This window comes from Glycine soja, chromosome 10 (assembly GCF_004193775.1).
Source record: "Glycine soja cultivar W05 chromosome 10, ASM419377v2, whole genome shotgun sequence".
NCBI classification, from domain to species: Eukaryota; Viridiplantae; Streptophyta; class Magnoliopsida; order Fabales; family Fabaceae; genus Glycine; species Glycine soja.
The window spans coordinates 7,639,678-7,654,573 of NC_041011.1; the positions used below are offsets into that span (position 1 = coordinate 7,639,678).

Here is a 14,896-nt window from a genome sequence, read left to right on the forward strand (position 1 = left end):
TGGAAAATAATAGTAATAGCTAATACAAACTCCCTTTGTTCTTATTTATAAGACCCAATTACCTAAGTCACTACAATTAAGGAAAATAATTAATTTAGTTGATAGTAATAAATTTGCCTTATATTTATATATTTTTCCAAAACTACCAGTGTCATTAATACTTTTCTCTTTTTTTTGGTATACTCTTCTTTTTCTACTAATTAATTTTTTACCACTACAATATGGATTGAATCCTTTAAAAAGGTAAAGCTGTCAAAATGGGTCCAAACCAATGGGTCAACCTGATCCACCACGGGTGTGAGCAAGGTCGGACCCCAAAAACATATAAAAACTGCAATTAGTCTAGAAATCAAACCCGGCCCACCTATGACCTAACCCACCCGGGTTGAACTTGTGGTGGGTCAGATTGACCCACTTAAATTGTGTAAAAAAAAAGAGTTGTGTAAAAAATAATCTTTTAATTAGTCCACTAACACCAACGTCTAAGTTTCAACTTTCAACCCTTAACTCAGCCACTACTACAATAATAATAAATTATGACACATTAATAACTACGGTCGGCATAGACCCGTCTTTGAAAATGTCATAGTGGCAGTATTGTAATTATGTAAATTAAAATTTTGAATTAAAGTACGGTTATTCAAAAACCGTAGTAATTGAGTTCTGTACAAAGGCGGTTTTATACAAAATTGTCTTTAAATGTTTACACCTTTTCACTTTCTCTCTTATTGGGCAGCGTGCTTCGTCGCCTCGACTTCTGTGACTGGTTACTCTCTCTCTCTTTCTTCTCACACTCAGACACTCCTTCACTCTTCATACAATTTCAAAATCCCTAATCCATCCTTTACGCTGCATTCTTCTCAAATGTGTGTGTTTGGCATTCTGCATTTGGCTGTGTTGAGGCGTTTGGTTTCCTCAGATGCCTCATGTGAGATGAGGAAGAAAACCATGGATCCCTCCTCTGAGAAGAAGTTCCGCGGCGTCCGACAGCGACTGTGGGGGAAATGGGTGGCGGAGGTTCGGAATCTGGCAAGATGAGTGCATCTCTGGTTGGGAACCTATGACACTGCCGAAGAAGCTGCTATGGATTACTACGATGTCGTAATTTGTCTTCGTGGCCCTGACGCATTAACAAACTTCATGCCGCCGCAAAGAGATTCTCAGTCTCCATCTCCACTGCCGGCGGTGGCGGAGACTCTGGCGGAGGTTTGTGAAATGAAGGTGTTGGTCATCAAAGAAGCCTTCGACTCCGGCTACGATTCCAGCGAGTATCATTGCTTTCCTAGCTCCACCTCACCGCTTCATATTTTCAGGTTATTGCTATATTAGATAAATTAAAGAATGACAAGAGCCAAAACAAGGAGCTGTTGGATTCATCACCAAATGAGGATGACGATGATTGGGATGGTGAAGATCCTGAAGAAGGCATCATTTATGTGGAATAGATGCCTCCCACTGTATCAGTATCATTATTGTGCCTCTTTCATATTGACAAACCTTTTAGTGTTGATAGGTATGTTTTAATGAACCTACGTCCAACATTACTTTTGATAATCTTACTTAGTGCTTAATTATAGTTTTATTTTAAGATAAATAGTTAGTCTCAAGCTTTCAACAAGATTTGTCCCAAGTTTGGTTTGCTTCGTTCAGTTAACAAATCAATTACTTATGTGCAGTGATTGGAAACACTTCACTAAAATGCTTGCTGGAAAGATGTTGTTCTACTCTTGTAGTTGTGACAACATTATTTGAACACAAAAGCCTTGCGTTGTTGGAAAGATGTTTTTTGGATCTCTTTTTTTAAAAAGTATATCTAATATAAATTTGACAATAAATTTGTGCTATAAACAGAGTGTTGAAAAGGAAGAGTCATTGAGGAAAAGGGCATGGGATGAAAGCAAGAAGATGTGGGTGGTAGCAGGCCCTGCCATATTCACAAGGTTTTCAACGTTTGGAATCATGGTGGTTAGTCAATCCTTCATTGGGCATATTGGGTCAACTGAACTAGCAGCTTATGCCATTGTTATGACTGTCCTAGTCAGGTTTGCAAATGGTGCATTGGTTAGTGTCTCTCTACCTTTGGATGAAATTAAATTCCTCAATCCAAACAAAAGCACCCAAAAATGAATGAAATTTAAATCATAGCAATTCGAATTTCATGTATTTTAATTTTCTTGAAATGTTAAAATTCTCCATCCAAATACAACATTAATTCTCTCTTCACCCAATTCTCTTTAGCTAGTTATCTAAAATGTGAAATCCAAAAAATTTCAATAGGTATAATATTTGCTTTCTCTGTCTCATTCACCTGCCAAATGTTCCTACAATCACAGAGCAAGAACAAGATCATTGCCTACCTTGCAGCAGTTTCAATTTCAATTCATGTTTTGTTGTCATGGCTTTTAACTGTTCGGTTTAAGTTTGGGCTCAACGGTGCAATGACATCAACACTTTTAGCATATCGGATTCCAAACATTGGCCAACTTTTGTTTATAATGACTAAGTGCCCTGACATAAACTATGGTTCCTTTTACAGTCTTGAGATCTGGTACAACACTGTTTTGATTCTGCTTACAGGCAACATGAAAAATGCTGAAGTGTCAATTAATGCTCTGGCCATATGGTAATCTTGTTCTTTTACTTTTGCTTCTAAATTTCATAATAAGATATAAGGGACATGATATCCCTGCTTGTTCATATTGAAATTAATCTATTTATTTAATCATAGTATAAATGCATATTTGAATATTTTTTTGCAGCCTCAACATTAGTGGGTGGGAAATGATGATAGCCCTTGGTTTCTTTGCTGCAACAAGGTACTTCTTTTTAACAATCTCTTTTTTTCCTTTCAAATGTCTGAGGAGTAAAACAAAAAGGATTGGAATTTCGAGTAAAACATAAATAAAGTTTTATAATAAATAAAATAAGAGTTTAGTAGACATAGGAGTGGAAATGGATTGGGAAACAAAGTTTTATATAATTAAACCTATCTTATTTTAAAATATTGAAAACATAAACCTGACTTGTTATTTGTTATAGACTTCTTTTTAAGCTTGACGTAACCTAATCTTTTTTAACATCCATTTTGGCCTTTAAGTCTGACTTGTTATTTGTTATAGACTTCTTTTAAAGCATAAAGCTGACTTTTTAATTCACAATATGTATTTTTTTTACTTAGGTGTGGCTTATAAAAATAAAATAACTACTACTCAAGGCAGGGAACTAGGGAAAAAATAGGTACGCTAGACTTTGGGCAAATTTGTCTAAAGTAATTTTTTTAAGAATGTTCTTAAAATGTTTTTCTAAAAGTAGATAAAGTTTGTTTATTAAAAAAAGCAATTTTCTGTTTTCTTAACAAAAAAATAATTTAGACAAACACATGAAAAAATGCTTAATTATTAATTTTTAGTATGTTTTTTTTTTAAAAAAAAAACTTAAACAAATGAACCTTTTATAAAAAATGAGTCTAACTTATGTTTTATAAGCTTATCTTTAAGGTCTAATATAAGATACACGATAACTTATTTAAAAATTCATTTTGCAATCAGACTTCAAAATAATAATAATAACATAAAGGTTTATATAAACATTTACATTTATATAATAAAATAATCTGTTAGGCTTTAAAATATTTTTTGAATGACTTAAGGTGTAACATTTTTAACTAGTTATACTTTTATAAAATCATTAAGCTAGTTTATTTCCTAAAAGAAGTGTGGTATGACTTGACTGGACGTAGTTTGTGTATAAACTATTATTTACATTATCAATAAAAAATTATCCTTTATATGACTTTGTTGGTAGTTAATTAAATTACTTATCATATATTATTTGTAATGAGATAAAAGTATAAAAAATGTTACATGCATATGTTATTTATTTATTAATTATATATCTTATTAGATTTTTCATTCTTTTTCTATATCTCGTGTGTTTAATTTGTTATAACAAGAGTACACCTTACTTCAAACAAATGTGAAATGGCAATTAGGTTGGCCCGTTGGTGGCTATCCTGGTCCTCAGGTAATGTCAATTCTTCATAGTTTTCTTTTGGTTTTTATTCACATTTCCCTGGAATATGTCAATTTCATAGTGTGAATTCAATTACTTATTCCGTCATATTTCAGGGTCCTTATTTCAGGATCTTGTGACCGAAAGTGATCAATTCAGGTGCACCATTCTCTTAAGTCTATATTATTTGTTTCTCTGTATCTAGTGTTTTAAATTTTCAAAAAGAGATCTCTGAATGTAGTTTTTGAACAAAGCTTCGATAGGCAAGAGGTGTAAACACCACAAGGTGTGAAGCAATCTCGTATTAAATGAAGCAACTTTCACTTTTCATAACCAAAATGAAATAATAAAAGTCAACCTATTCCCCTTCACTCGAACTTACACTGCCTCATTCCCTTCCATTTTGTTTTTTGATCTTTAGTATTGAAGAATTCATACCACTGCTGAGGGAGCGCATGAATGTGTTGAATCCATATGTTCGTCAGTTTTTGGTAGGATGGATTACTGTATTGGATAGTGTCCCATATATTGATATGCTGGGGTTTCTTCCTGATTTTCTTGATGGTAAGTGTATTGTTTGAAGAATGGTCATTTTCTTTCTCAACATTTTATACAAAATGAAAGTCTACTACCTAATCATCTGTAAAGTGAAGAATGGTCATTATCCCTTTTTTTTTTATGGTTTCCCCATTTCTACTGTACAAGTAAAACTTATTGCAGCCATTGTCCATTTTTTTTTATCTTTCCCTTAATCCATCTTTTAGGGTTGATATACCTGTTAGCTTGTGCTTGTATTGATTAATTAACAGAGCTGTGGTTCATTTTCAACTACTACTTTGACACAAAAGCAAAGTTTTTTGTTGATTTACCATTTTCCTACTCGAGCAGTGCTACTCTTGAAGTCTGTAGATTATGGTCGCATGGCTGAAATCCTGGTACAGAGGGCAGGTTCTCTAGATGAATTCACTAGGCTAACAACTATCACATGGGTAAGTGGTACTACAATTCTTTGACTTGATAGTAAACCATTTGCTCTTATAACACTTTATGCTTAGGATTGGCATCTCTTCAAAGCTAAAAATTCTTTCTATATCAAAAAGAAAAATTATTAGTTACTGTTTTGTGATTCATTTGCTTTTTATTTAAATTTAAATAATGTTTGTGTTCTCATTTTTACAGATAAATGAGTTTGTCAAGCTTGGTGGAGACTGTGACACCCTCTACCCCTCACATATATACTAACAAAGGAATAAAAATTTAAATATTAATTAAAAGTTTTTTTTTTACATTTTTAAATACAAGTCTTTCAAAGGGATAAATGGTTCACATTCACTTTCTTCTACATCATACAATAAGGTCATCTCGGTTCAAACAAGACCGTCTAAGACTTTATACAATTAATATAAAACCCTATACCCCAATGCCACATCCTATCAGAGCGTTGTGTCTCGACGTCCTTCAGCACAAGGTTCCTTAAAGCAATTCACCTAATCATCTGCTCCCCCGAACACAAAGTTCAAGATCATCACAGGATCCAAACACAACCAACAAACGGGGAGTGAGTTATCACATTCCTAACTAATAGAGAAACAAGACAACTAGATATACATATCATATAAACCAAATAAAACTTACTTACACGTAATTCACGTAATTCCACCACTTTGTCATTCAAAGTTCACTTTTCATCCATCAATCACACTTTTCAATCATCAATCACATTACACAAGAATCACATGCTCTGATCAAGACATAATAACACATCAATTTCATAATAAACAATTAGCAGGCGCATGAGACAGTTATGCTAAGACTCAAGCCTATATGCAATGTGGTACCATGTTAGTGAAAAACCACCCTGGGGCGCTTAGGAGTACATAACAAGACACACCACACAATGGATTTGCCAGGTCACTCTCACTAAGTAAGATCATAGGGAGACTAGTTAGGGTCACGATGTTTTGCGAGAATCCTCCAATCATGTGGGATCGGCATAGGCTTAAAGGAGCACTCAAACCCGGTGACCCCTAAGGCCTACACTCCGAAGAGTCTGTCAGGGCCTCTCTCTCCTGATTCAGGTCCAACCCCTAAAATCATTTTAGCACACAGATACTGCTCGTGAATTATACAATACCCACGATCTCACACTCGTGTTTTAAACACGTACAACATATTGCGCTACAATTTAACACTGGTTCTTAAATAGGAAACCTACACTTTCTCTTTAACACTGGTCGGGTTATTGTACAATTCACAGCTTACAACACAAATAATGTCACATCAAGAGTTAATCACACACTTATTCACAACCAAAACTCATTCACAATTTCACATCTCATAATGTCACAATTCACCATCACATGTTTTCACGTATATCACAATTCAACACCTGTTCTACTTTACACTTTTACTCAATCTCAATAACAAAATTATAATCTCAAGGCAACATATTATTCCACAATTCATCACATATTTCATTTATAAGCACTGCTCATGAATTATACAATACTCACGACCTCACACTCGTGTTTCAAACACGTTTAACACATTGCGCTATAATTTAACACTAGTTCCTGAATAGGAAACCTACATTTTCTCTTAAACACTGTGCATCAACGCCTTTCTCAAGATAACACTGGTCGGGTTATTGTATAATTCATAGCTCACAATATAATTATTGTCACATCAAGTGTCAAACACCCACACTTATTCACAATCAAATATCATGCCCACAATTTAACATCTCATAATATCACATCAACCATCTCATTTTTACATTTATCTCGCAAATTGACACATTCAACTTTGTACTACTCAATCTTCACTATAATATTATAATACCATTATAATAACTTATTACACCTTACAACTCATATACACATCACACAATAATAATATTTACATGATACAAAACATATATATGTATATGTATATAGTAAATTAAACTACATTGTTTTTAATCAAAGGATTTCTATAACAATTAATTTAATATTACATCAAAAGAAATTACCACTAGGCATTAACCTTACAATTTTCTTTAATTTATTATTCTAGTATTACAATAATTATATACACATAACATGTTGATCATCGTCGTAGAAAAATTAGAACAAGATAATAATTTGTATAAAATAAGTCATTGAATAATATTATTTAAAATATTATTTAAAATATAATTTACGTTAATAAAAAGAGCTTAATTTTTCTAAGGGGTTCACACTCAACACAAGAACAAATCAATTTCACAACAATTTCTCATTGAGACATCAACTGATTCATCAAACATATATATTTCACTGTAATAATTATAAGGATAAAATGAAAATTGCAAAAACACCCAAAAACTCATTCCAATTGATATCTCTAAGGATCCCTACACATCTTCTCACTAATCTCCAATAGTGAATAACTCATCCATTACCTCTAAGCGGGCTCACAGGTCTTCAGCCAGTGATAGCAACATCTCTAGCGATTTTATGAGATTCTTCCAGTTTTTTCCTCTAACTGCTCCGATAGAATTCTCAAACGTCAGAGAGACAGAGAAGGGATTGAAGCCTCCACTTGTACTATCTTGGTGCAATTCCTTTTTCTCTCTCTTTGAAAATTATCTCGCAAATCCCTACGGTGAAGGTGTGCGGAACTGAATTGCGAACCACATATCAAAATTTCATGAAAATCCAACGGTTAATGAAATCGGGATCATACTTTTACTGAGACCATTTTGGGTTGCTACGGGAAAGGAAAAGGCTACGATGCGAAAGATATTTCTCTCAGCTCAAATATGATATCAAAATTCCCAACGGTGGGAATTCTCATAATTTGGTTGCGAACGTGGTGCTAAAATTTCACGACGATCCAACGATGAATGAGTCTGAGATCGTCATTTTTCTGAGACAGCTTTGGTGGGCTGCGTGAAAAAGAAAGGATTTTGAGAGGAGAAGAAGAAAAACGAAAATGAGGGAAAGAAGAGGCGGTGTCAGTGTGAAAATTGACCTAACACTATTTATAGCTAGGTTTACTCTATTTATTTATTATTTTATAAAAACAAACTCTATTTTATTCTCTATCAAACAAATGAATAAAAATACCTTTTTTATTTTCTATCAAATCATTATTTTAATTAATAATTATATCTCCTTATTTATTTATTTATTTATAGAATCTCATCATTTTTCTAAAACTCTATTTATTTATAAATAAAAATTATTTTTTTAAATTAGCTTACGAAAAATGGGATGTTACAGAGACCAGCTTGTTCCATTTTGCCTTGTATAGCAGATAAAGAAGAGAAAATTAGAGTTGTAGGTTCTCTTGAGAATTTCTTTTTTTCTTTCCTCATCTATTGTTTTGCTTTCTATTTTTTTATAGCTTTTTTTAATGACATTGCTTCCTTCCATTTAATCTATAAATTTGAAATTATCTATCACTTATATGTTAGGTTGTTCGTGAAACCAATGAAGAGCTACGTGCCCTCAAGGCAGATCCAGCTGAAGCGTTTGATGTAGGAGCAATCCTGTCCATTGCCAGGAGGTATGGTTTTTCTTTCTAGGGTGGTTTGACTACTGTAGAAGCTATTGAAAAATGATTGAGGGTCCTTTGTATTTAGCCAAGTACTCCATTTTGCACTAATTATTCTGTAGAATGATTTTTGGGATGGTTTGATTGACCAGGCAATTATCTAGTGAACTGGAGGCTACTTGAATCGAAGCTTTGCACTGGATATCAACCCTTTTAAACAAATATTGTACCGAGGTGACTAGATTGCTATTTTTGTTTACCTGAAATGCTCTGTAAAAGCATGCGGAACAAGGTAAGAATGTAGGAATTTCCCTTTTGTTAGTGAGTTGGCATTGTTTTATGGGGAAACTTGTTAATACCAGTCTTTTGAATTTTATTTGTCCAGTCTGAATGTACACCTCACGAATCAAGGGAACCTTCTGGACATGATCAAGAGACTAACGACAAAGTTGATACTAAGGTGATGAAATTTCACAAATATATAGGCTTGGAACTCATCATTTTACAATTCATCAACCCATCTCTAAATAGGATGAGTTATATTTTCCAATTTAGTTGTCTATTTCACATTTTGTATTGAATATATATCCACATTATAGGTGCAAAAATATGAGATTATGAATACAATCTACATTGTACAAATTCTTTTACCATTCACTTGGAAGGGCAAATCCTTGTATTCATGCTCTCATCACAGTACTAGGTTTTGGTAAATCCTTGTAAATCTCAGCACTAGTGGCACTAATTATTGAATTTTGATTAGTTTAGAGTGCACAATTGGTGCTCACCTCCCGAATACAAAGTGGAAAAAAGAAACAAAACACCTCCCTTTATAATAGCTATAGTGATGACATTGCTAGCAAGCTTCTTTATATTTATTATTTTATTTGGTCTTTGTTCATATTATACCTGCTTGGATCTCTCCAAGTTCTGCAATATATGCTTTCTCATCCTCATTTTGCAATCTATTTATTATCCTTGTGCTTATATATATATACACATACAAAGCTTTCATTATAATTTCTGATTGTAGAAACTTTGCTGCATTATGTTTTGTCTGTAAGCTTGTATCTTATTTCAATGGTTGTGTTATTCTAATGTTCCTCAATAATGTTAGATGAATTCAATTTAAAAAGAAATTCTCTAGAGTCAAAATCTGTCATTAGAAGTCCAAAATCCGTAGGTAGATGTATAAAGGACTTTGTCCTAGATACGTTTTTTGCATCAACTTTGAGGGGGTATACAGTGACAACTAATAATCTGTCACTATAGACTTTACCTACGGATATATTTTTACCTACAGTCAAATTTAACTATCACTATAGGTAACACCTACTATTTCAAATGTGTAGGTAAAAGATATTAATTTATACCTATAATCTCTAACTGTAGGTAAAAGTCAATTTACTTGTACCTACGGTCTTATGTAGGTAAATGTCATATAATAATAATAAAACTAGTTCCTAATTACACTCTTTGTTGATTATAATTTTTAATTAAATATACATGAGCTTAATTAAATTTGAAAAGTTACAACAACCTGCTACATACAATTAAATTTTTGTTAGCCTAATTTGTGATTATTGTAACTAGATTGTGTGCTTTTTAACATATTGCAGCCCTTGATCCACTATCATTGTGAAATGATCTAGCATTAGTAGTGCTATAGAAAATTTTCCAATTCACTTTGCCTTGGTTTTTAGTACCATGTGCATAGTCCTTCCTAAGTGTATATTTTTGGTGCACCATGACCCTCTTTACATGGAGGGAATCATCACTAAAATGTAACAAGTTTCTAAATTTCTAAATGTATAAAAGAGTTAATTCGAGTTGTTGGACAAATAGGCAAAGTAAAAACCAAACACTTGAACATTTTGTCGCCGGCTCACATCTTCATTACCATCTAAATCATGTTCCTGAAATAACATTTTGTCGCCGGCTCGCATCTTCATTACCATCTAAATTTCAACTCACCTCTAGTTAAGATTGTTTGTAGTTTGATGATCTTTACTGGTAGAATCATTTGTAGGTACCTAAATTAAAAGAATGTTTTTTTTTTTGTAAAGTATCATATCATAGTTAAATCGTTGAATAAGTAGAATTATAAATTCATACCTCTTGATCTATAGCTTCTAAGACTTGATTAATTTGTGGATCTTTTGCAAATCGTACTTTAAGCACAGCTACAAGGTTTCCAAGCAAATTCTCCAACTTTTGAATTCTATTGTTTGTATAAGAGCTTTGAGATGAACTTGCTTTATGTGGAAGCTTGCCAAGACAACGCACACATCCTCTTTTTTCAGGTCCTTTGACTTTTGAATATATATCATTTGTCCTATCAGTAGAATCTTGGGTGCTTTGTAAATTTTGCGAACTCTCTGCTTCAACCATTTTCTTTTTTAGTTCATCCTACATAAATACACCTTATAAATTATTATCATACATCAATATCCTGAATACTTCAATATCACTAAACAAAACTCATCTCCACATTAGTTACTCCCCCTCACCCCATAACCTTCTATTAGAAAATTGAGCAAAACAAAGAAAAAGTATTGAAATTAAAATTAAAATTCTTACAATTACAATAGCAGCCTTTTCATTAACACTGCTTCCATCTTTTCGAGTTCGAGTGTCAATATAAATTTCTGCCATAGAAGGTTGCACTCCCTTAGCCTTTGTAGTCTAACATTAGTTAAAAAAATCAATCATCCTATTTGTATTAAGCAATTTAATAATAAAAAATATAAAAAAGACAAACCATCTCATGAATCCGTCTTGGAAGATTATTGGTTCCCATGCAATGCAAGTCCTCATATTTTGAGCGGCTCCTTTTCTTGATATTGTTTATTTTCTATAACCAACTAATATAAAAATTCAATAATAAAAATAAACATATAATATATAATTGTTATGTTAGCAAAAGGTTGGTGACATTGTCATGTATACCTGTCCTTTCTCAGAACACCAATAATGTACTAAATCATGATATTGAGAAGGATCAACCCTTGGATCTGGGATGTGAGCAATCATTTCCTCCTTAGTTTTGCTCTCATCATATCCTTTTGATTTCAGTTCATATTTAAATTGCCTCCATTTCAGACTCATGTCATCAATCAATATTTTCTTTGTTTGTTCAGTTAATTCAGGAACAAATCGAAACTTACTCTATTATGAGTATCATTAACAAGCAAAAAAGATCATTTTGTTAGACATTAGAAGACATAAAATTTTGCAAGAAGCAAGATGAAACAACACTTATAAAGTTTTATACCAGACCTAAATTAATTCAACCATGTCAGTAATATAGTCCTTAGGCATGTCTTTCCAGCTAAGAAAATTGATAGGAGCACATTGGTGTCTCCTTACCAAGCTCCCAATTGCATTCAGTAGAGTTTTCCCTTCCCAACCCATAGGATTGCCCCCAATGATATACTTCAACAAGTATGAATTCTCCATCTGGCAAGTCCCACACATCTAGCATATGTGTATAACCTCTGGTTCTCTTTTTACCTAAATCATTCATGGATATGATATTTATCAAACACACACACACACAGATTTGAACTATATGGAAAAAAGAAACTCACTAGTAAATTTAATCTTATCATATTCTAAAAGATATTCAACTCCAACAGAATTGTACATATAATTCTAACCCAAAAAAACATGTGTATAAATACCTTTAGTTGAACTTTCACTTGCACTTTCAAGAGAAGTACGAGACTGAACATGACTATCTTCTTGTATGTGTTGTTCTGTTTGTGATTATTGATTTAGTTAATAAACAATCGTATTATAAATAATTTAATATAAAATAAAGAAATTAAGTTAATAAAATCTTTATACCTCCTTCAAATTGTGCATTTTCTTCAAGTATAGAGTTGTTATTTTGGTTCACTTCAGTAGAGCTTTCAATTGATTGCTCTTTTGCTTGTGATTGACCATCATTCTGAATGATATTCAACTTTCTGTGCTTTCCCATAGTATGCTGAATAAACCAATCCAAAAAATAAAATAAAATAAAAATTAGATATAACTACATTATTAACTATGATTTTTTTAAACACCATGCCAAAAAATAAAAGAAGAATAAAGTAATTACCTAAAATGCGAATTTAGATTTCTTGTAAGCTATTTTTTCACCAATCTCCAATCACCAAGAATCAAACTATTGAGGAAACAACGAAACAAATTTTGATAAAAAAAACGGATAACATCATTATATTGTGAGTGATTTTTATACATAACAAAAAATAAACACAAGAGTAATGAATAATAAGAACAAAAAACTAAAGAAAGGAATAAGAGTATATAAATGTGACAAAATGTTCAATACATGTATACTAAAAAATAACCAAATGTTCAAATAGAACAAATAAAAACAAATCAAAAGAAGTCTGCATCGCTCTCATCATCATCTATATAATTATCATCCTTGTCATGTGGTAAAATGTTCTCCATAGGTATTGTAACTTCAATGATATCATCACTATCATCGGCTTCTGGTTTGATCAAATCATTATGATTTATCTCTTGTAAGACTTGTTCATTCCTTTGATCTGTGTCATTGGATTGCTCATCACCCATATCATATACATCTCTGATTTTAGCATGCACAACAACAAGCCAACCATTTTGTGTTTTATTCTCCACATAGAATACTTTCTTAGCTTGAGATGCAAAAGCAAATGGATCGTCACATATATCATTCCCTGTATGTTGCAAATAACTGAAATTCACTAATGTCATACCGAAGTTATCAATTTTGCAACCCCTGTTTATATCAACCCAATCACACTTGAAAAGTATAGCCTTATATTTTCCAGAATAATCCAATTGAATTATATCTATTAGTGCACCATAGTAGTGGATTTCTCCCTCCTTTGGGTTTTTATCTCTTGAACTGGCATAACTTAATGTCTTAACAGTTACAACAATGCCACTGTTTTGAGTCTTCAAGCACCTTTCACGTGTCTTTGTATGAAATCTAACTCCATTAACAATGTACCCACTATATCTTCTCACTATTTCTAGTGGACCACGAGCTAACCACTTTATATCATTTGTCACTAGAGTGTTGTCTTGCTCTTCCAATCGAGCAACCTACCACAATTTTATTTCAAATGGTTAAAATTTTAAATGAATGCGAAATTTAATATTATTGATGCTTCCTAAACTTACTCTTTCACGGAACCAATCTGGAAATTCTTTACTATGAATTTTGTCAACTTCATATGGAGATAATCGACGATTTTGTCTCTTGATAAGATCAATATGGGCTATATGTAAAAAAAGGTTAGAAAAAGTAAGCATTATCATTGATAGAAAGATATTATACAAATATTAAATAACTAAATGAACATGAAAAAAATTGTATTACTTTCAAAAGTGGTCAACATTGTTGCTATTGAAAAGCACATATCTATGTGCTTGAACCAATGCTTTCTTATCAAGAGAAATTCGAGAAGCTCTTTTTCTCTTCTTCACATTGAATCCAACTTGCTTCTTTCTCCCTAATGGTCTACCTCTAGGATTTAAAACACTTACATTTTCCACAAAATATGAGTCATCATTTCGAGCAGATTGATTAAAATGAGTCTCCACCCTAGATAGATATCTTGAACAAAATATCAAGCATTCATGAGCTAAATATCCTTCTGCAATAGATCCTTCTGGATGTGCTCGATTACGAACAAATGACTTTAGAGTCAAAAGGAACCTAAAAAGAAAATTTTAGGTTACAAATTAAGATAATATCATTTTACTTTATAACTCTAGAATGTTTTATAATGATTAAAAAGTATTCATACCTTTCAATAGGATACATCCATCGATAATGTACAGGACCTCCAACTCTTGCTTCATGTGCCAAATGGATTACCAAATGTACCATTACGGTGAAAAAGGATGGAGGAAAAATATGTTCTAATTGGCATAATGTTAGAGCTACTTGATGCTCTAGGTGCTCTAAATTACTCTCATTAAGCACCTTGCCACACAACTCCTTGAAGAAACAACAAAGATCGGATATAGCTAAACTCACTTTGTCTGGCAAACAACCTTTCATAGCTATAGGAAGAAACTCTTGCATTAAAAGATGACAATCATAACTTTTGAGACCGGATATTTTGTGTTCCTTCACTTGCACACATCTTGAAATATTAGACAAATATTCATCAGGAGCTTTAATTGTTTTGAGAACTTCCAAAAATGTTTCTTTCTCTTTTGAAGTCATTTGGTAACAAGCTCTAGGAAAATATTGTTTGCCTTTACTTGGGTGCATCTTTGGATGTAATTGGCTTCTAATATTCATATCAACAAGATCATAGCGTGCCTTATCATTGTCCTTTGACTTACCTTCTAA

At 32.5% G+C, this 14,896-nt stretch overlaps 1 protein-coding gene and 1 pseudogene across 1 annotated transcript; both read left to right on the forward strand.

Annotated features, from left to right (window-relative positions):
• Positions 1 to 257: 257 nt before the first annotated feature.
• On the forward strand, positions 258 to 1,038 carry LOC114371298 (ethylene-responsive transcription factor 1B-like). The gene is made up of 2 exons (XM_028328772.1): positions 258 to 306; positions 737 to 1,038. The coding sequence occupies exons 1-2, from the start codon at positions 258 to 260 to the stop codon at positions 1,036 to 1,038; spliced, it is 351 nt and encodes a 116-aa protein (XP_028184573.1).
• Positions 1,039 to 1,083: 45 nt separating this feature from the next.
• LOC114371299 lies at positions 1,084 to 3,067 on the forward strand (annotated as a pseudogene).
• Positions 3,068 to 14,896: the final 11,829 nt, after the last annotated feature.